Raw genomic sequence first — 20,791 nt, forward strand, 5'->3', positions numbered from 1 at the left:
TTTTATTTTATACATGTGGAGCACGTGTTCAGTCTCTGCCAAGGCTCATTTCCACTGCCTGCTGGGCCCTTCGGGGCCTTCTGCCAGCCTCTCAGGTGGGACTGTTCCTGGCTCCCTCCTCTGCCCTGACGGGCTTGTTTGGTGGTGCTGCCTCTTCCTCTCCGCCCCAGAGGCCAGAACCCCCGCTGTTACCCGGCACCCCTGCTGCTCCCTCCAGCCTCCCAGGGCCCCCCGTTCTGTGAGTTTGCCTCCTGGAACGTGTCCCCCCCCTCTGTCCCCAGTGCCACTGCCCCAGCCAGGCTCCTGGCATCTCTTTGTTTAATAGCAGCACATAGTTCACAGACCAAACAGCTCGCCTGTGTAGGGTATACAATTCATTGAGTGTAAGTGTATCCATAGAGTTGTGCAACCATCACCACCGTCAATTTCAGAACATTTTCATCACCCCAGAAAGAAGTCCTGTACCTGGTAGTAGTCACTCCCCATGTGTCCCTCTCCCCTAGACTACTTTCTGGTTCTGTAGATTTGCCTGTTCTAGACATTTTGTATAAATGGAATCAGACAGTATGTGGCCTTCGTGACTGGCTTCCTTCATTTAGCGTGTTTTCAAGGTTCATCCATGTTGTAGCAAGTACCAGTGCTTTAATTTTATTTATCACTGAATAATAATCCATTGTATGGACATACCACATTTTCTTTATCCATTTGTCAGTTGACAGACATTTGGGTTGTTTCCACCTTCAATCTGTCATGAGTAATGCTGCTGTGAACATTCATGAACAAGTTTTGGTGTGGACATGTTTTCATTTCTCTTGGGGGTGGAATTTCTGTGTTTGACATTCTGAGCAATTGCCAGACGGGTTTCACCATTTTTCGTTCGCATCTGCAGTGGATGAGGTTCTGATTTCTCCACATCCTCACCAATCCTGTCATTTTTTTAGCAGATTTCACACTGGTCTGCCTACCTCTAATTTTTTTCCTTTTATATTTCCGTCCCATCCTCCAGGCCCCCTGCCTCTGCCTTCCCGCCCTCTACCCCACTGCTGTCCCTTCCTGGGGTTTAACACAGGGCTTCCTCCTTCACCTTCCTCCATCCCTTCGAATGACTTGTTCTCCACCTGTTGCCTGTGTTTGTCTTTATTTCATTCAACTTTTGAAAAAATAATTGTTTATTGATCTGTAACCTCTGCTGAGCAGTGAGTCCTGGGGGCAGATGTCGGTCTAACTCCCCTCTGTCCCTGGCCCCTGGTCTGGCAAAGGTGGGCATTCCGTCCCAAGGACCAGGGGCTCCCCGGGTAACAGACTGAAGAGCCATCCCGAGGCCCACTAGCCTGTGTGCCCAGAGCCGGGAGGCCCGTGGGTTTGGACATGGGTTCCTGGTGGCCTGGTGCTTCCCGGGCCCTCCCTCAACCTGTTCTCCTTCCTCCATAGGAGCCGCGTGGGCTGGCACTGCCCTTCCGGTGCTGGTCAGTGCTGGGCGGTGCTGGGCGGTGTGCCGAAGCCTCTGACTATGGTATGTGCTAATGCTCACCTGCTCTGCGGTCCTCCGGGGCGAGGGCCATGTTCTTGGATGGGCCCTGACGGCTGTCTGAATGGGGCAGCGTTCCTCCCCAGAGGGCTCTTGGCACCCTCGAGGGTGTGGGTGCCCGCTCTCCTGTTGGGTGGTTTACAGGGCCGCATCACCATGGCTAGAGAGGCACACAGTTATCCCGTGTCATTGGAATCTGTTTTTCCGATGCCTGGGTCTTCTGCTGTGTCGGGCCATTGCTGGGGTGTCCCCAGCCTGTTCCTGTTGTAGTGGACACGCTCCCTGAACAGGTTGGTGTGGTTCCCTCAGAATGTCCCAGTCCTCCTTTTCCTCCGCATCTGGGGAGGCCGTAGCTGTTTGAGGCCGAGTGTGTTACAGAGTGTTGTGCGTGTTGTGGGTTACTGAAGAGATGAGACACGTCTCATCTAAAAGCAACTCTTCCGTCAAATCTCTGCTTCTAGATTCGAATCGCAGCCTTAAATGCCAGCTCCACGGTTGAGGATGATCATGAAGGAAGCTTTAAAAGTCACAAGACCCAGACAAAGGAGGCGCAGGTGTGTGGTCAATGGGCTTCTCTGCAGCTGGACCTTGATTCTCATTTCTGCGGGTGGCACCATGTTTCAGATGCATCCCGATGTCTCCTGAATGGGATTTTAGAGGAAAACCCTGTTTACAGAGATGGCTGGCTCTCCATCTCCTGTTTGACCTGCTTCACTTAGAGAGGGTCACGCTGAGGATGGTCACACTGTTTATTCTGAGTGTGCGTGGGCCCTTCTGCAGCCGGAGCTGGCTCTTCACTCAGCTGGTTGTGTGGGCCTCAGAAGCTGGCACACCCAGGGGATGGCAGCACGTCACTTTCCAGGGGGAGGCCCCGGAGGGTGCTGCCTAGCCCAGGTCTCACTGGTGGTCTGTGGGGAGCACGGATTCTTGGTCTTTCCTCTCTGCCACGAGGCCCGGCACCACTTCCATTCCAGCCTGCCTGCCTTACTCTCCGCCGGCTCTCCCCATACCTCCTACGCGAATATAACAAGGGTTTGCTCCGGTCTTTGTTTTCCCTGGAATAAGCCTACACCTCCCCCTTCTCGGGAGAAGCCAGGACAGTGTGTGGAGCCCTCACGGACGCTGCTAGTCAGTGGTCCCCGGCCCTGAGGGGTGTCAGTGGGGCTCGGCCTGCCCAGTGCCCCCTCTGCCCCTCCCGGCAGCGAGCAGGCTGAGGCAGAGCAGCACATAGAAAGCAGTGGAAGCCTTCCCTGCTCTCTCGGAGTCCCTGGGTTATTACGGCTGCTGGGGCCACTCTCCCAGAAAGCGTCAGCGAGGCTCACAGAACCTTGGCATTGCTCTGCTCTGTGCCCTCAGCCTGCCTTCTGCTGTTGCTTAGACTCAGGTGAGCCCGTGCTGCTCGTGTCTCCTTGGGGGGCTGCTGAGGGGCTCTTCTCCCAGTGATGAGCTCCTGCGAGCTTGGAGCGTTAGGACTGTTTCCAGCACAGAGCGTGCAGCTGACGAGTAACATGGCCTTGACAGCAGCTCCCTCTCACACATTGTTGGCTTAAAAAGACAAACCTTTGTGCTGTGTGAAAATGTCTCCTGTCTTGGTTTGCAGGAAGCAGAGGCTTTTGCCTTGTACCACAAGGCCCTGGATCTGCAGAAGCACGACCGGTTTGAGGAGTCCGCCAAGGCCTACCACGAGCTCCTGGAGGCGCGCCTGCTGCGAGAGGTGAGGCCCCAGAGGCCCTCTGCCCCCAGCTTCCCTGCCTGCGGAGCGTCCACCTCTCTGGCTTGCTCTGAGGGTTGGGTGAGTCCAGAGAAGCATGCAGAACGGTTCTAGGTGCAGAGTAAGAGCTCCGTAAATGCCAGCTGCTCTTCCTACTTGGTCTTCACAGCCACTCTGCCAAGTGCGGGTGCGTTGTCCCCAGTTCACAGTGTGGAGATGGAGGCTTAGCGAGGTGGTGTTGGCTCAAAGCCATGCAGCTAGTGAAGCATCAGAGCTGGGAGTGGCATGCGGGAGCCTCTGGCTGGCTTACCGATGCTGTAAATGTCACCATCTAGGCTTGGGCCCTCAGGCGTGGCGGTAGTGCCAGGAGGGTTCCCTCTGTGTCTTTTGGTGCCCAGACGGCCCGCAAACCGCCTCTTGGTGGTCTGGCCTTTCTCCTCTGTGTGCTCGGAACTGGGGGGTCCTTAAAGGACATCTGGGGCCACGCTTTCATTTTCCAGTGGAGGGTGGCACTGGACTGGCCCAAGGGCCTGTGGCAGAAGCCAGCCCTGAAGCCAGGTGTCCTGCTGGCTGCCAGCTGAGGCTTCAGAGCCCGGGTGTCACTTTACTCCTGTTTGCTTTGTTCTCAGGCAGTTTCGTCTGGTGATGAGAAGGAGGGGTTGAAACACCCTGGGCTGATGTTGAAGTACTCCACGTTTAAGAACCTGGCCCAGCTGGCCGCCCAGAGGGAGGACCTGGAGACAGCCATGGAGTTCTACCTGGAGGTGCTCCCCTCAGCCGGGTCTTTGGGAGTTCTTGGGGGAGGGGTGGGGTTGTGGTCTGGTTGGTTGAAGAGTGTGTGGTGCCGTGTCAGCTGTAGTGCCCGAGGCCCCAGGCAGTAGGTGACAGTAGCAAGTTCAGAGAGGGCTGCATGTGTGTTCTTCCTCTGCCACGCAGGGCACACATGACCATGGGTGATTGCTTCACTTCTCTGGGCCTCCAGGTCTACATCGTAGAGTTGGAGTGATATAAAGAGGGTGCTGAACACAGAGCCTGACCCCTGGCACCCAGTACCTACTCAGAATTGTACTGCCATTATTTCTGTCAGGCCGGCTTACCTGTGTGGGCACCTCTGAGGCGCCAGCACCATGCACGTGCTCACCCTCATGCCGTCTGGCAAGGAGGGCGTCTTTATCCTCATTTTAGGGATGAGGATACTGAGGCTGGCGGTCACGCTGCTGGGCAGTGTGGGAGTATGGATGTGAACCCACGTCTGTCTCCCACCCATGCTGTTTCTAGAATCCCAGAAGGTTTCTGTATTTTCTTTTAATTCTACTTCTTGCACTTCTTTTACATATCAAATATGTAAGGAGTACAGGTGTTCAGAGTGACAGAATGTATTAAGAACATGTTCTGAGTTAGATAAATTGGTCCACGTGACTTCCCTGTCATTCCTTGGGCAGTCTGGGTGGCTGGGCTGGTGCTGTGCCCTCCTGCCACCACGGATGCCCGCTCTGGGGAGCTGACTGAGTGTGCCTCTGCTGTGCTGCTACCAGGCGGTCATGCTGGACTCCACGGACGTCAACCTCTGGTATAAAATTGGACACGTGGCCCTGAGGCTCATCCGGGTCCCCCTGGCTCGCCACGCTTTTGAGGAAGGGCTGCGGTGCAATCCTGACCACTGGCCCTGCTTGGACAACCTCATCACTGTCCTGTACACCCTCAGCGATTACACCAGTGAGTGGGGTGTCGCTGCTTTCTGCCACGTGCTCGTGCACTGGGACCGAGGAGGGCGGGAGGCCTGGATGAGCTCGGAGCCAGAGTTAACACTGAAGGGCTTTCTGCCCTACCTTCAGGGGAAATGGAGATGACTTTACTTCCCTGCTTTACTCTGCTTGTCTTTCTTTCTCGGTTGAGACTTACCCCATGCGTTGTAGTAGGAAGCATGTCTGCTGAGCGGTTTTCCCTTCAGTCTCTCATTTCGTCTCTGCAGTGTCCCACCCTGTGCCTGTTCTTATAAGTTGCTGACAGACGGCCTAGCGGCTGCAGCCTGACTCCCGGTGCCGGGAGCTCACTCCCTCCTTTTAGCAGCTGGTCCTTCCACAGAGGAGCAGGGCTGCTGGAAAGATCTGTGCTAGACGGAGCCCTGTCTGCCTTCCAGTTGCTTCACTCTCTGACCCCGCCTGGCCCTCTGCTCGGCCCCTCATGGACTGTCCCGAGGCGGGCGCTGTTGGGGTTCTGGGCCTCTTAGGCCAGCTCCTCCAGGCAGCTCTGTGGGAGGGCCCCGGGCAGGGCTCGGGTGCAGGGCAGTTGGCCTCGGGCATAGGTGGTCCTGGCGTGGTCTGCTCATTCTTTTCAGGACAGACCTGCTGCCAGCACTTGCCCTCACGTTGAAGGTTACAGCTGGAAGGCTGACTCTTGGAGGCTTTTCCTTCTGTTTCTAAGAGCGCGTCGAGCAGGTGGAGCAGGATGGGGTAGCGGAGGCTGGGAAGCTGGGCCCTGCCCGCCACCCATGGGACTGCGACCGTAGCTCTGTATAGTCAGGTGAACCGTGTGCAGCACAGGGCTAGCGGCGGGGTCGGCATGCCCCAGGGGCAGGCTGCTGTGGCCCCTTCCCAGTTGCCCCTGCCCGAGGTGACCCTGACTTCTCCCTGTGTCCCCAGAGCCAGCTCAGCCCTCTGTCGCCTCCTCCAGGTGGGCCCCGGGCGGGGGCGGGTGCCTTCTCCCAGCCCCTTTGCTGTGGGTCCTCTGCTGTCTGCCCTCCTCTGCACCCTCTGACCATCGCGTGCTTGCACGTGGGGTCATTTCTGGACTTGGGCCCTTGTGTCCCTCCACGCAAACGTTCTCGGGCGTGTCCTTCTGTGGATGTCCGCACCCGTGCTGTGAATCGCCCGTTTTGACTCCAGTACTTTCATCTTCAGTGACTATGGGTCTCTCCCCGGGCTCTTCCTGGAGCTTGGGCGCCCCCTGGAGGCCCCAGCCTCAGCGTCCCACCTTCTCTCTGGCACCAGGCTCAGTTCTCTCTCCTGGAGAAGCTGCACTTGATAAGCTGAAGTATTAGTGGGAAGATGGGTTTGGCGGACAGAGCGGTGCATGTGTCTGTGAGAGCCGCAGAACCACATCGAAGCCCCAGAGTATGAGCAGCCGCTACATGGGCGCTCGAGAGGAGTAGGCAGGCCTCCCTCTGCTGCGGGCACGGTCAGCTCTGGTGCTGCTGACCAGTCCATCCAGAGGCTTGGTGCCCCCCTCGTTTTCTCTCTGCTCCCACCACCTTCCCAGAGGAAACCATGTCCTCCTCCTCCTTCCGGTTAGGGGGGAACCTCTGGGCCCCCTGTCCCTAGTTCAGTGGGCGGCTGGCGGGGCAGCCCAGACCCCCTCCTGCTTGTGGCATGGGCACCGCTCTCCCACTGCCCTTCTCCCTGACTTCCGCGTGGCATCTCTGCTTCTGCTCCAGCTTTCCTTCCTCCTCCCTGACTCCATCCTTCTCTGGTTATTCCTGATGGGAGTGCCTTGCACCCATACTCAGACTCTGGAGCTGGGTGGGGCACAGGGCTGGCCGGGGCCCAGGCAGAGAGGAGCTGGCGGCCGTACTCCAGTTGGCCGACAGCTGGTTCCCGAAGGGTTTCCTCAAGGTGGGCTTGCTGGGCTGAGGGTCTGTGTTTGATGCCCATGTTTCCGCAGAAAGATTGTTCAGCCGTCCTCCCTGGCAGTGTGGGCCTTTGCCCCTCGACCTTGGTATTATTATTTTCAAAAATCGTTCCCGATTGGATGGATTAAAGTGGTGTCTTGTCGTCATTTACCTGGTGTTTCTTGGACTCCAGAGCAGGGACTACTTCCCTGGCGTCACTGGCAAGGCCAGAGAGTCAGAGCGCAGCTTGGAGGTCACGCCTGTTTCTTTCCTGGCCAGCTTGTCTGTACTTCATTTGCAAAGCTCTGGAGAAGGACTGCCGCTACAGCAAGGGGCTGGTTCTCAAGGAGAAGATCTTCGAGGAGCAACCGTGTCTCCGCCAGGACTCCCTCCGGATGTTCCTGAAATGGTGAGTCTGCAGCCCACCACCTCCTCCCCAGCGGCTGGGGGCTGTTGAGGCCCCTCACTTGGCAAACGGCTCTGATCTGCTTGGTTTATTGTTTCCCTACGCGCCTCATATGGGCGGTGCCTCCGCCTGTCCTCTGCCCTCCTTCCCCGCTGCCCTGCGGCTCTCCTCTGGGTGCTCACAGCAGCCTTGTTCACCTCACTCCTCGCTGCCCACCCTACCCCTTTCCGAGGCTGTGCTTCCTGTGTTGCCCGGCCCGCCTCTAATCGGGCCACCGTGCCTGCCTCCGGGATGAGGCTCATGCTCAGCAGCATCGCCCAGGAGGCCCTTTGCAGTCTGACCCCCCAGTTCTCCTCCTGCTTCTCCCTCCGCCAAGGGGAGAGCTGTTCCAGGGCCCTGCTATGTCCGGTCCGGTCCCGCACCCTGGCTCCCACAGCACCCTGGCTCCCACAGCGCCCTCACCTGGAATCCTCTCCCTATGGTGTCTTCGTGCCCCTTCGTATTCCAAGCCCCACATCCCCTCTTGGCAGCTTTCTAAGTCCGGGCTGCCTCCCCGCCCATCCTCCAGTGGAACCAACTCCTGTGCCCTCTGGTATTTCCTTGGCCCTGGGAGCTCACCGGTTGGGAGTTAGTGGTTATTTTGGTGTTTATCCCTCGTAAGACTGTGCCTCTTATTCACATCTGTCCTGACGGAGCTGACCTTCTTTGGAGAGGTGGTTGATGAGCATGTAGGACAGATGATGAGTCCATAAGCGCGTGGCTCCACGGGGGAGCCTTGTGGGGAGGAGGGCACAGGGCAGTGGGGGCAGGTCTTGCCGGGCCACCACAGGCAGAGGTGTGCCTGTGGGAGGCATCCGGGGCCTCAAACTCCCACCTTTCTGTTGATCTCCATAGGCTTTGGTGAGCTTGGCTGGTCTGATAACCTTTTTTGGGATGGGTAGGATGGGAGAGTTAAATTCTTAAAAGGTTTTCAGCAAATAATTGAGAGCAGCATTTAATTTTTCTTTTGCTTTTCTGCCACTACTATGATCCTGTTAATACAGATGAAGGTGATGAATTGTAAGCAGATCAAAGGGCATTAATCATTTTCAGTGTAACGTGGGTATTAAGAATGCTAATTACTGCCCTTTTCAGCCCAGACTCAAGTAGTTATTTTATTTGTAGGAAGAATTAATACAGATTAAAGGATATTAACTGCATCCCTCTGTGTAAGATTTCCATCTTGGCTCTAGTGTGACACGGTCACTCCTCTCTGTCTCACGCACTCTCAGTGACATGTCCATCCACGAGGTGTCGGTGAGCGCGGCCGAGTCACAGGCCATCATGGATGAGGCCCTGGGGCTTCGGAGGAGGCGGCAGGCGCTGACCACGCACGAGAAGGAGCCGGACCTGAAGCTGGTGCAGCCCATCCCCTTCTTCACGTAGGTCGTCTGGGTCTGGGTTGCTGGTGGCCACTGGGCCCTGCTTGGGAGGGGGCTGAGCCCGCCCAGGCTGCTGCCGTGGCAGGAGCTGGGCGCACATGGGCGGGTGACTGCAGGAAGCAGGCCGGGCCTTCCCCGGTCGAAGTCCCTCTCTGTTGCTGTCCTTGACCCACCACCTGCCATGTTCCTGTACGCCCCTCTCATCTGCCCACCCTAAGGGGAGAAGGAAACCAGCATTAGCCAAGCCCTGGACGGGGGACACCAGGACTCAGAGAGGCTACTGGTGAGGGGGGAGCTGATCCCACGTCCTGGCTTCCCGATCTCTAGTCCATGCTCCCCTGCTAGGGCTGCTTGGCATCCTGGAAGGTGGGCCTCAGCATAGCCCCGGGAAGGGTGGTCCCTGGAGTTGGGGTCATTTAGCCCTTCGGTGAGGTCTGTTCCTAACATCCTGGCATTGACCCTCGTGCCTGTAAGTTGAGAGTGTCTCATATGTGGAGGCACGTCACGTGGTGGCCCGCAGCTCCCCACCAGGTGGGACAGACTGGGGTCCAGCCCTGGTGCCCTCGCCGGGTCATTATGTGCCACTTCCTGGAAAAGAGGGAGCAGTATCCCTCTCTTGTAGGGTCATCATGATAATTGAATTGAGTGCTTGGGGGTCGTGCAGAGCCAGCACGCAGGAGGGGCTGGTTCCGACCCACGTTACTGCTCCTACTTGTTCATTCCCGCACGTTTGAGTTTCCCAGGAAACTGGAGGCAGTCCCAGGGGTACTCAGTCACCAGAAGGAGGGGCACACGTGCAAAGCTGACAGGCCCCTCGAGGAGAGAAGCACAGCACCGAGAGCTCATAATGGGGTCTGCACTGCTCCGGGGGTTGGGGAAGGCTTAGGGCCAGAGCTGGAGTCTGGCGGAGGAGTGGGCATGGATCAGGCAGAGGAGCTGGGGGGTGTGAGTGGGGTGTTGTTTCCGGGCAGAGGGAAGCCTGTGCAAAGGCCCTGTGGTATGTGGGGGGTGGTTTTGTTTGCAGAACTGAAAGCAAGCTAGCGAGGCGAGAGTGCAGGGGGCAGGCGTGGGGGGGGGGGGCGGGGTTGCGGCGGTGCGATGAGGCTGGGCGCCACTGAGGGGACAGGCAGAGGCTTTGGTTTTTAGTCTGAGGGCCTGGGAAGCTGTTCAAGGTTGGAAGGGTGAGTACGTCAGGCTACACTGTGTCATACCATAACACAGCATGACATACAACACAACACATGACTACAAGTAAAACACAAAACAGCATACAACATAACACATGCTACACCTCACCACAACAGGGCACACAACACAACTTACACACCACAAAACACACGACAGTCTCGGTTTGCATCCAGCAAGCCCCGGCCCAAGAGCTGTTCAGCCCCTTTAGACCATATCCCTGCCAGTATTCCTCCCCCAGAAAACCAGACTAGTGACAACAGGTCAACGACACCGTCGTTTTAAAGATTCAACCTTGTAGGGAAGGGGTTTTTGAGTGAGTCTGTGGTTTCTCTGTGTGCCTGGTAGGTCTGAAGGGGCCTGGGGCTGAGATGCCTCAGGGCTTCTCCTGCGGGCAGTGGAGCGGGTGCGGGCTCTGCTCCAGCCCCGGCTGCTCCACCTCAGCTATCAGTAAACTGAGACCACCCCGCCCTCATGGAGATGGCAGCCCTGAGTTCCGGGCACCCCGTGTTGTGTGCTGACCCGGGCGGTGACCCTCTTCCTGCAGCTGGAAGTGCCTCGGGGAGAGCCTGCTGGCCATGTACCACCACCTCACCACCTGCGAGCCCCCGCGGCCCAGCCTCGGCAAGAGGATCGACCTGTCCGACTACCAGGACCCTGGCCAGCCCCTGGTGCCCTCTGCCGTGGTGGCACCTGTCAGCGTGATCCAGCCGAGCCCCGTTAACGCCAACCCCGAGGTGACCGTGGCAGAGCCTGTGCTCTCTTACGCCCCCGTGGCCACGGCCAGCTTCCTGCTGCACAGCCCCAGCCTGTTGGAGACGGGCATCCCCGCAGGTGAGCAGGCCTCGGGGTTGGCTTCAGGAGAGACGCCGTCTGCTGAGCAGGAATGAGAGTCGGGGTGCCCTGGTCTATCCAGAGGGACGGGTCCTGCTGCCGCTACTGGCCCCACAGGGGAGCCTCTGGGCCTGCTCGCAGGGCCTCCCTCGTCAGCGGTGGCTTCTGCATTGGGGCCCCTGCAGGGAAGGGGTTGGCCTCAGGGATACAGCTCCTCAGACCACTCGATGCCCAGTTGCTCAGTCCTGGGGTAGAGTTTACTCCTGCTTGTGACCTGTGAGCTGGCGGGTCCCTCTGCTGGTTCTGCTCAGTTGCTGGCTCACGCCCTGCACCCAGTGCTGCTGTACACTGATGTTCTGAGTTCTTTAGCTTTAAGAAGCAGTCAGCATAGTTACCGCCGCATGCGGTAGTATATGTTGGAATGGTTTTATTGGTGTCTATTATCACTGGAGTTGTAAAAGAATTTCAGACTAAAGTTCCTGAGCCTTTCCTTGATTTTTGTGTCACCGATGAAGAATATCTGGCAGTTAAGGAAGTTTCTGAATGAACCTGTATATGATTGTTTTTAACTTTTTAACTTAATCATACATGACACCCCTCTTCTCTCTGTATGATTTATGTGACTCTCTCGCCCACATCGTGTCACTGGGCCATGACGATGGACTGAGTCAGTGTCATTGCGACTTGCTCTGTTCCATCCCAGGCCAGCCAGTGGGAGGGGCAGGGGGATGGGGCATTTGACCCTGAGACCCTGGCGTTCTGTAGTGTGGAAAGTAGCCTTGAGATCTGGCTTTTGGGCTCTGTGAGTTGGAGAAAGGGGTGAGACTTAAGCGGTTTGGAATGGACTTTTCCCAGGCTCCTTGTTAGAGCAGACAGGAGATTTCCTGAATGTCAAAGAAGCCACAGGTTAAACCTGCAGGCAGGGTTATTATAAAAGAAGGGACCGAGTGCCTCGTGGTGCATTTCCCTAGCCTGACTCTTGTGAGATTTCAACGTGCTCTCTTTGTGAAGGTGATGTTTCTGGAGGAGATAAATCCAAGAAAGGGGTGAAGCGGAAGAAGATTTCTGAGGAGAGCGGGGAGACGGCGAAGCGGCGGTCTGCCCGCGTCCGAAACACCAAGTGCAAAAAAGAAGAGAAGGTGGACTTCCAGGAGCTGCTGGTGAAGTTCCTGCCGTCCAGGTGCGGTGCACTTTTTCTGTTTTAGAAAAGGGAGCACACAAACCTCCTGCCTCCCTTCACGTCCCTGGTTCCGTGGTCGCCCTCCCCTCCAGGCATGTCCTTCGTCTTCCTGTAACATCTGTACAAACGGCCAACGCTCGGGTCTTCCTGGACTGGGGGCTTGGGTTTTCTTGCCTCTCCTGCCTCTGAATGTCCTGAAGGCAGGAACCGTGAGTTTTGTGTCTTTTGGAGCTGGAGGTGACCCGCTCACGCCCCTGGGCCTTCCCTTGTTGCCAGGAGGCCTGGGGCTGCTGCTCCTCAGGTGCAGACGTGGGGACGGCCCGTGGAAGGGACCCCCTGCGCTCAGGGAGGGCGCCTGCTTGGCTTCTCCAGGCTCAGCAGGGTTCCCTCGAACTCTGAGAAGGTGGACGGTGGGCTCAGGAGTCATCCCTTGCTTTCACTGGTTCGCGGTGTTCCTCAGAGGAGCCTCCCGGGAGGAGATGGGCCAGGCTGCGTGGAGCTGGGGGGCTGCGCCCCAGTGCTCCTGCCCTAGGTCTTCGCCAGCCCCCATGCTTTTGGTCCTTGCCCTGTCACCTCCCTCAGACGCTCTGGGACCTTGATGCCTGAGCCTTCCTGGGGTTTATGGTGCCAGTGCCAGACTTCTTAATGCCCTCACTGAGGGCAGAGAGCAGTCAGTCTCTGCTGGTTGGGCATCTCTCTGCCTTCTAACGTTTGGTGGGCATGTCTTGTCAGCTGGGGCTTCCTCTCTTACCCCCTGTGTCTTTGTGAGTTGACTCCATTTTATTCCTTCCCGGTTACTGGAGTGGAGTTTGGGAGGTAACCACGTGTGTTACGTGAGCTTGTGTCCCAGGAGTCCCCAGCTGGCATTTTGGTTCGTGACAGTAGGTTTCAATGGTGATGCATCCATGCGGAGGAGGAGGAGCCAGGACCTTTAGGTGGATTGTAAATCTGTTTTGCCACAAGGTTCCTGATTTTCCTAATTTGCTGCCTTTCCGTTTCTGTGTGGTGAGAAGGAAATGCTCAGAAGTGGAGCTGTTCTCAGTGAGTGGAGGAGGCGGGCTCTCTGATCAGTTCCTCCCTAGCCGCCCCTCCAAAAGCAGGTCTCCCTTCCGAGGGCTGCGAAGAGGAGGTGCCAAGGGGCCCGAGGACCATTTCCCCATCTCCCCTCCGCTCGTTGCCCCGCCCAGGGCCTTGCTCCCCAGCCCCCTTCGTGTGGAATAGTGTCTACCTTCTTTTTTATTCTTTATTTCAACTGCTGGTTTCCTGTGTGGTTTTCACATCAGCTTCCTCGAATCATCAGGCAGGGGCACACGGTGGCTTGCTGGGCGTGGTCCCTGGGGCAGAGGCGTGCAGTTGTACACCAGGACGTCAGGAGGCGCCTACCTGTCCATCCTCGGCGAGGTGGCAGGCTCAGCTAAAGTGGAGTCCCTGGGGGGGTCTGAGGTGTGGTGCCTGCTGGGAGAGGCCTCCCTGGGCTCAGAGAGCTATGAGGAGCTCTGGAGGGGCCGCCCACCCACCCACTTTCTCCTCGTCCCCCAGGCCCCCCTCGGGCCTTGGCACCTGGAGGCCTGGCCAACTGTGCTGCCCAAGTGGAGCTTTTCGGCCTCTGTCTCTAGCTCTCCGTGGGGCTGGGGCCAGCCTCGGGTCCGGCTCAGCTCTCCTCTCTCTCAGGGGAAGGTGTTGGAACATGCGCTGTGGCCTTTGCGAGTTCGGTGTGTTCCGTGCAGGTTAAGAAAGCTGGACCCCGAGGAGGAAGACGATCCCTTTAGTAACTACGAAGTCCCGTCAGAAGCCAAACTGGAGAACTTCCCAAGCGTCGGGCCCCACAGGCTGTCCTTCGACTCAGCCACGTTCATGGAATCTGGTAGGACCCAGGCACCACGGGCAGTGCTGTGAGGACTCCTTCCTCCTATTCTCCTGGAACCCGCTCAGGCCGCGTGCTGGGGGGATGGGTCTGGGTGGTTTTTCAAGGGTGGTCCAGGGGCTGCCTGGCTTTGTCCTGCCTGAGGTCTGTGGTCAGCTGGAGGCGGGGTGTGCTGGAGTGTCCTGGCTCACACTCCACCGTGCTCCCCTAGGGGTGCGGGCTTTGCCGGTCGAATGGGTACATCGCAGCTCTTGGGTACGGCCGGGAGCTGTGCTGCTGTGCAAGGCCACACCCAGGGGTCAGCCCTCTTGTACCCGCCTGGGCCTTGGAGGTTCAGATAGGTGTGCCCACAGCCGTGAGGCCCGCCCTCAGCGCCCCCCTGGGGCACATGGGCTCCTCCCGCTGGCGCCTGCTCTCATCTCCCGAACAAAATGGGGCCCCTGGCACGGAGGGTCCTCTGTTGAAGTCTGTTCACTTCCCCCGCTCCGGGCAGAGAAGCAAGACGTGCACGCCTTCCTGCTGGGAAACCTGAGCAACGGGGGCATCCTGGAGCTTATGATGCGCTACCTGAAGAGCATGGGCCACAGGTTCCTGCTGCGTTGGCCGCCGGGCCTGGCAGAGGTTGTGCTCAGCATCTACCACAGCTGGCGGAGGCACAGCGCCAGCCTGCCCAACCCGCTGCTCAGGGACTGTGGCGACAGGCACATCCAGGTTGGCTGGCCGGGTGGCGGGCAGGTGGGGGCCAAGCATAGACGGGGGACCTGGGCTGCAACTGCAGGTGGAGGTGTGGGGTTGAGACGGGGGGGCGGGGGGCGGATCACGGGGGAGGGAGGTTCACGAGCAGGAGGAGAGCAGCAGAGAGGCTGGAAGGTGGAGGCTTGCTGTGTTCTAGGCGCCAGGGACCGTCGCTACCCGTTTTTTCAACAAGTGAGGAGACACAAGTGCAGAGGTGGAGGAAGGCTGCAGAAGGGGTGCTGGGGACTGCCAGCTGTGGGGGCCGAGCCTACGCACTGCCCTCTGCAGCCCAGGCTCTTGCACTCAGTGCCTCCCAGGGCCAAGGGAGCCAGGGTGCTTTGGCCCCTTCTCCCGTGAGAAGAGGAAGGCCGCTTCTGAGGAGGCAGCACTGGGAGATTTCAGGGCCCTTGGGTGGTATTTCTTGCTGGGGGCACAGAGGTGGAGGAGCTCCAGGTTCACAGGTCCTCAGGGCCGTGTAGGTCAGGGGCCCCTGGCGGTGCAGCCTCCACTGGGACACCCCAGGAACTGCTTCCTGGCAGCATCTGCCCAGGCCTGCTCCCCCAGGCCCATCTGCCCAGACTCCCCTGGGTCATCCCGAGTCTGTTCCAGTGTAGATCCACGTGCCTCTCCTTATGTCCCAGCAGGGTGGAGCAGTGGGAGGGGCCGAGGCTTTGGTCCCTAGACAGACCAGCTTGGTTATTTCCCAGCTGTGCCCATTGGCCAGGCTGGCGCCTCCTTACTGCTGAGTTTCAGCTTTCTGGTCCACCCAGGGAATGACGCGCCCACCCTGGGGGCTGTCAGGGTTGAGTGCCTGGCGCTCGGCAGGTGGCAGGGCTGCCTCTTCCATAGGACAGTCCCCGAGGACTGAAGGCGGGTCTCCCGGGTCCTCCCGAGTCTGTTCCAGTGTAGATCCACGTGCCTCTCCTTATGGCCCAGCAGGAAGCTAGTGATTACCACCTATGAAATGGAAAGTAGGTAGAGGAAAACTTGATGTTCTCATCAGAGTAAATTTTAGTTTAGGTTCGTTCCATCCCCTGCCCTTGACCTATGTGACCCTGTTCCTGACCGTCCGCACCCGTCCTGCAGGACATGATGCTGATGTCCCTCTCCTGCATGGAGCTGCAGCTGGACCAGTGGCTGCTGACCAAGGGCCGGAGCTCTGCAGGTAGGCGACCTTCCGTGTTCTGTGTGGGGCAACTTTTCTGGACCCTCAGCAGCTGGGAGGGGCAGGAGTGGGGGGCTGAGTCACACCTACAGGGGGCGCATTTCCTGGGTCAGCTTGTCAGGCCAGGAAAGACCCGGGGCCTTTGAGAAGCAGCTGAGCCCCAAGGGAGCCACCTGCCTGCTCCTGTTACTCAGGATGAGGGACGTGACATTTCCATTTTCTCAGGTTATCACCTGATACTTTACGTGTCCCCAGTCATTGTCCCAGGTGATATGGATCGTTCTGACTTAAACCACCACCTGGTGAGCAAAGATATGCTCCAGATCAGTCTGCCGGATGAGGGCCTCTAGCCCCAGGGTCTCCGTATCCCCATCCAGCCCATCTGGCTCTCTGCTGCTCGGGGGCTGTGAGGCTCCAAGGGCTCAGGGCTGGGGGCAACCTCAGGGAGCAGAAGGGTGTCTGGGCCCCGCACAGGAGGTTGACTCCTTTCGGCCGATGGTTTTCAGTGTCTCCTCGGAACTGCCCTGCGGGTGTGGTGAGCGGCAGGTTCGGGCCCGACTTCCCGGGAGCCCACTTCCTGGGGGACCTCCTGCAGCTGTCATTCGCCTCGTCCCAGCGGGACCTGTTTGAGGATGGCTGGCTGGAGTTTGTGGTCCGCGTGTACTGGTTGAAGGCGCGATTCCTGGCGCTGCAGGTTGGTCTGTGGTCGGCTGCTTGGGGAGGATGCGCTGGTACCCAGCGGGAGGGGAGAGAGCTGGCCGCGTGGTGGAGGGTGTGTGTGCGCACGTGTGGCACTGGGCACTGGGCTCTGCATGAGGAGGTGGGATGTGGTGGGGAACGTGCAGCATCTCAGAAATCCCGACGCCCACCATCAGCACAGCTGTAGCGCCACGAGGGGCCTCATGGGACCCCTATAGACCCAGCGAGGTTGCTTTGGAGCCTTGACCCTTTCCTTTTGTTTCCCGAGAGAGCCTGAGCATGTGTGCAAATGGGTGCAGTTTTTTGGGAGGGAATCACTGCCCATCTGTGTGAATGGAGCTTGTCTGGAGGGCCCGGGAGGGCTGGCTATTCCCCAGCCCCTTGCACACTGTGGCACCCAGTGCCCCACAGTCGGTTCTGGAGCTGGAACAGGCCTGGGTCTAGTCGCGGCTCTGCCAGCTTTGCTCAAGATCTGGAATAGATACTCAGCCTTGCTCTGGTGTCCCGGTGTCCTCACCGCTACCACGAGGGTCACGATGCTCCCCTTGGAGCTGTAGTGTGAATCATTCGTTCATGCGTTCATTCAGCAGGTACTTATTAAGCCCCACCCCCTCTGTAGAGGGGATATGGTAGTAGTTGGCTAAAACCGCCCTCGTGGTGCCCCCAGTCTGGTGGGCTCAGGGGGCAGGCACCTGGTGCAGCACAGCGAGTGCCCCTCCTCTGCCCAGGGAGACATGGAGCAGGCCCTGGAGAACTATGACATCTGCACAGAGATGCTGCAGAGCTCCGCTGCCGCCCGGGCTGTGGCGGGAGCCGAGCAAAGAGACGTCGTGATCCGCCTGCCCAACCTCCACAATGACTCGGTCGTCTCCCTGGAGGAGGTGAGTGGGAGCTTTTTAATGGTGTTTTCTTGGTCAAAGGCCTGACCTGTCCGTGCGGACTAGGAGAGTGGCCCACGTGCTGAGTAGGGCAGGGTGGGTGGGACCCAGGAGAGGCAGCTCTGAGGCACAGGGTGCCACAGACTTGCAGGCACACCCCCTGATGGAGCGCTCCTCTGGGGGCCAGTGGCTGGGAGCCGGGGTGGAGGTGTCTGCCCACAGGGTGGAGAATGGCTCTTGCTCAGCTCTCTGGCCTGCATGTGGCAGCAGCCCCAGAGGAACGAGAGGAAAAGCCCTGCAGAAGCAGACCAGTGCTTCTCTGGCCCTGGGGTGGGTCAGCGGTGTGTGGTTCTAATCCTGTCCTCACTGTGCAGCCTCTGACCGCATGCCCACAGTTCCACATCTGTGACACATTCACAGATGTGGACTTCAGACTCTTGCAGAGTGCTTTCAGGGCCAGGCCTAGTGCAGTGCCCCTGCTGCCCATATCCTGCAGGCCTCCTGTGAGGAGACGGTTCGGGGATTGGTGGTGTGTGCCAGCCTCTGGCCTGGCTCCCTAGGTCTCTGAAGCCCCATGCTCCACGGTTCTAGGAGTCTGGTTCACTGAACTGTGGCCATGAGGCTGTCTAACTATTTTCACAGACGCTTTCTGGAGCCCTTCTGCTTCTGTGGTAGTTTTGTTTTTTGGTATATTTGTTCTTCAAAGACTTGAATGCCTTGCCCTTAATAGAAATACTATTTATAAAGTATTTTATAAGGTATTTACTTGCTGTAAATACTTCTCGGCTGGGTCTGTTAAATGCAAAACTCTGGGGGGCTTCCCTGGGGCCGCAGTGGTTAAGAATCCGCCTGCCAATGCAGAGGACACAGGTTCGATCCCTGGTCCGGGAAGATCCCACATGCCGTGGAGCAGCTAAGCCCGTGCGCCACAACTACTGAGCCTGCACTCTAGAGCCCGTGAGCCACAACTACTGAGCCCGTGTGCTGCAACTACTGAAGCCCGTGCACCTAGAGCCCGTGCTCCACAACAAGAGAAGCCTCCGCAATGAGAAGACTGCGCACTGCAACGAAGAGTAGGCCCCGCTTGCCACAACCAGAGAAAAGCCCGCACGCAGCAGCGAAGACCCAACGCGGCCAAAAATAAAAAATAAATAAAATAAAATAATTTTTTAAAAAAATGCAAAACTCTGGCTGCATTAAGGGAGCCCATGAGGGCTTGGTCGTCAGGCAGTGATTCTGGGCCTTTTCCAGATCGACAAGAACCTGAGGTCGCTAGAACGGTGCCAGTCACTGGAGGAGACTCAGCGGCTGTACGAGGCTGGCGACCACCGGGCCGTCGTGCGCCTGCTCCGCCCCACCTTGTGCCCCAGTGGGTTTGACCGGGCCAAACACCTGGAGTTCATGACATCTGTGCCTGAGAGGCCGGCCCAACTGCTGCTGCTGCAGGTGTGTGCTGCCCCGGCCCTTCTCCTGTTTGTGCCTTCTGCTTGGCCGGAGTTTCTTCTCCGGGGGCTTGGAGGCAGCCCTGGAGAACGTAGAGAGAAGTGGAGTAAAATCCGCCCCCTCGGGCACCGGGAAGATGTGGTGAGAATATATGGGGGGGGGGGAATTGGAGCCTAGGGGTCTGCTGGGCTCAAGGTGAGCCTGCGCCAGGCTCTGAACTTCCACGTGGCAGAGGGGGAAGGGAGACTAGTCAGGGCTTAGCCATCCATCCACCTGATGGTTCATCTGCATGTTGTTCATTGCTTTTTAAATTAACTATTGAGTACATATAAAATTGATAAAATATCTATACAATGTAAAGAATTAAGAGAAGGTAAATCGTCCCGTAGGATCAAGTAGTTGAAGGAAAGGAACACGAGTGTGGTGTGTGAGGCCCATGTGCCCTGTTGGCTCCCTCCACGCCCCCGTCCTCAGCACATGAACCCCTGCTGAGAGCTGGCTGGGCACCAAGCCTCTGCTGGGCTGCGTGGTCACTCAGCCTCCCTGCGCCTCAGCGTCTTGTCTCTGGAGCGGAGATGGTTATTGTCTGTACCTCAGAGGCCTGCTGTGGATTTTCATGAGCTGGCGTGTGTGGGCATCACGCCTGGCATGTGGCAAGCCCCAGACAGGTGCTGGCAGTGACCGCTGCCGCCATCCTCGGGACACGTGGAGATGGATGTGGAAGACGATACACGGGATGTGCTCAGTGGTGTGGGGTGGGCTTTGATTTATTATCTCACTGGGTCCTTCCTCTTCAGTCTAGGGAGAGAGCCCAGTCTTCTCCCGGGCTTTTAAAAAATTTTTACTTTTTTTAACCTTTTAAAATTTTTTGGCCACACCGTACAGCATGTGGGATCTTAGTTCCCTGACCAGGGATCGAACCCGCTTCCCCTGCAGTGGAAGTGCAAAGTCTTAACCACTGGACCGCCAGGGAAGTCCCCATCCGGGCTTTTTGAACTGACTTTCTTGAACTGGGAAATGGTTAAGAGGTGTGACTGGGAACAAGCGGAGGTGAAAGGGGAGGAATGGGGAGAGGAGGGCAGGGGACGAGCTGTGATGACCTCAGCGCCAGTGGCTGTGAGGTGGACAGCTGAGTGTGCCAGGGACAGGCCAGCTCAGTGGCTCAGGTGGTCTTGCTCTGTGGTCTGGAGCTCCTGGGCAAAGTGGGCGGGGGGGGCCCCAGGGGAGGGGGCTGCTGCTGGGGAGGCACCGCATGGTGCCGAGGCCCGAGATGAGGCCTGGGCCGAGTGCTGGGGAATCTGCTGGTTTTTGCTCCTTTCCTCTTGAGGGGGTGTGTTTTCTTATTGATTTGGAATGCTTTTTATATATTAGAGATATTAATCTTTTTCTCATTGAATGTTTTTTCCCAGTTTGTTGTCTGCTTTTAAATTGCAGCTTGTGCTTTCTTTGACGTACATAAGTTTTGAATTTTTAGGTCATTAAATCTCTTGATGTTTTCAAACAGTGGTAAATTCGTTCATTATGCTTAGGAAGCCTTTTCGAGGCTAGAACAACATTCATCCAGTTGTTGCACACACAGGATGGAGCTCCCACAGTGTGCCTCACACCGGGCAGCGGGGAGGCCCCCTGACGGAACCTACCCTCCACAAGGGAGGCCGCAGGGGCGTGTCAACAGACAGAGGCCTGTGTGCCTTGCTTCTTCCTGCAGCGTTAGGTGTTGGGTTCATGCTTGTGTGTAACCCGCTTCACCTAGCTTTTGTAGGGTGGGGGTCTGACTTGGAATCCTCTCTGGGATATGCAGGAGGCTCGGTCTCCCTGTGTAGATGAGCTGCCTGCCACATTCTTCAATGTAAGTGTACAGTCTCCTCATGGTTGTGTTGATTCTTAGTCCTGATACTTTGGGTTGCTGTTTGAGCAGGACGTTTTTGCTGGTCCATATGTCTTGTAACTACGTTTATGGTTCATAGGAACCTTGTTGATTTTTGCGTGTTTATTTTAAATCTGGCCACTTCACTGCATTCCCTTTATTTCTGATGGTTTCTCTTTTGGGTGGATGGTCTGCTGCCACAGTCAGTGCTGATCTGCTCTCCTATTTGTTGGCAGTTGTTCTTCTGCTTTTTAGCTCTTTCTGGCCT

At 57.6% G+C, this 20,791-nt stretch overlaps 1 protein-coding gene across 1 annotated transcript in view; it reads left to right on the top strand.

Annotated features, from left to right (window-relative positions):
- The window catches only part of CABIN1 (calcineurin binding protein 1), a 97,954-nt gene that overhangs the window by 3,564 nt on the left and 73,599 nt on the right, over positions 1-20,791 (top strand). The window contains exons 2-16 of the mRNA XM_082852872.1: positions 1,432-1,513; positions 1,990-2,082; positions 3,129-3,242; positions 3,869-4,003; positions 4,775-4,955; positions 7,126-7,255; positions 8,524-8,673; positions 10,406-10,692; positions 11,704-11,872; positions 13,600-13,736; positions 14,230-14,447; positions 15,558-15,636; positions 16,143-16,330; positions 17,064-17,216; positions 18,465-18,659. Coding sequence (XP_082708998.1) covers positions 1,511-1,513; positions 1,990-2,082; positions 3,129-3,242; positions 3,869-4,003; positions 4,775-4,955; positions 7,126-7,255; positions 8,524-8,673; positions 10,406-10,692; positions 11,704-11,872; positions 13,600-13,736; positions 14,230-14,447; positions 15,558-15,636; positions 16,143-16,330; positions 17,064-17,216; positions 18,465-18,659 — 2,232 coding nt within the window. The 5' untranslated portion in view covers positions 1,432-1,510. The remainder of the gene's footprint in view (positions 1-1,431; positions 1,514-1,989; positions 2,083-3,128; positions 3,243-3,868; positions 4,004-4,774; positions 4,956-7,125; positions 7,256-8,523; positions 8,674-10,405; positions 10,693-11,703; positions 11,873-13,599; positions 13,737-14,229; positions 14,448-15,557; positions 15,637-16,142; positions 16,331-17,063; positions 17,217-18,464; positions 18,660-20,791) is intronic.

The sequence above is a fragment of the Leucopleurus acutus genome, assembly GCF_964270905.1.
Source record: "Leucopleurus acutus genome assembly, chromosome: 13".
In the NCBI taxonomy this organism is placed as follows: Eukaryota; Metazoa; Chordata; class Mammalia; order Artiodactyla; family Delphinidae; genus Leucopleurus; species Leucopleurus acutus.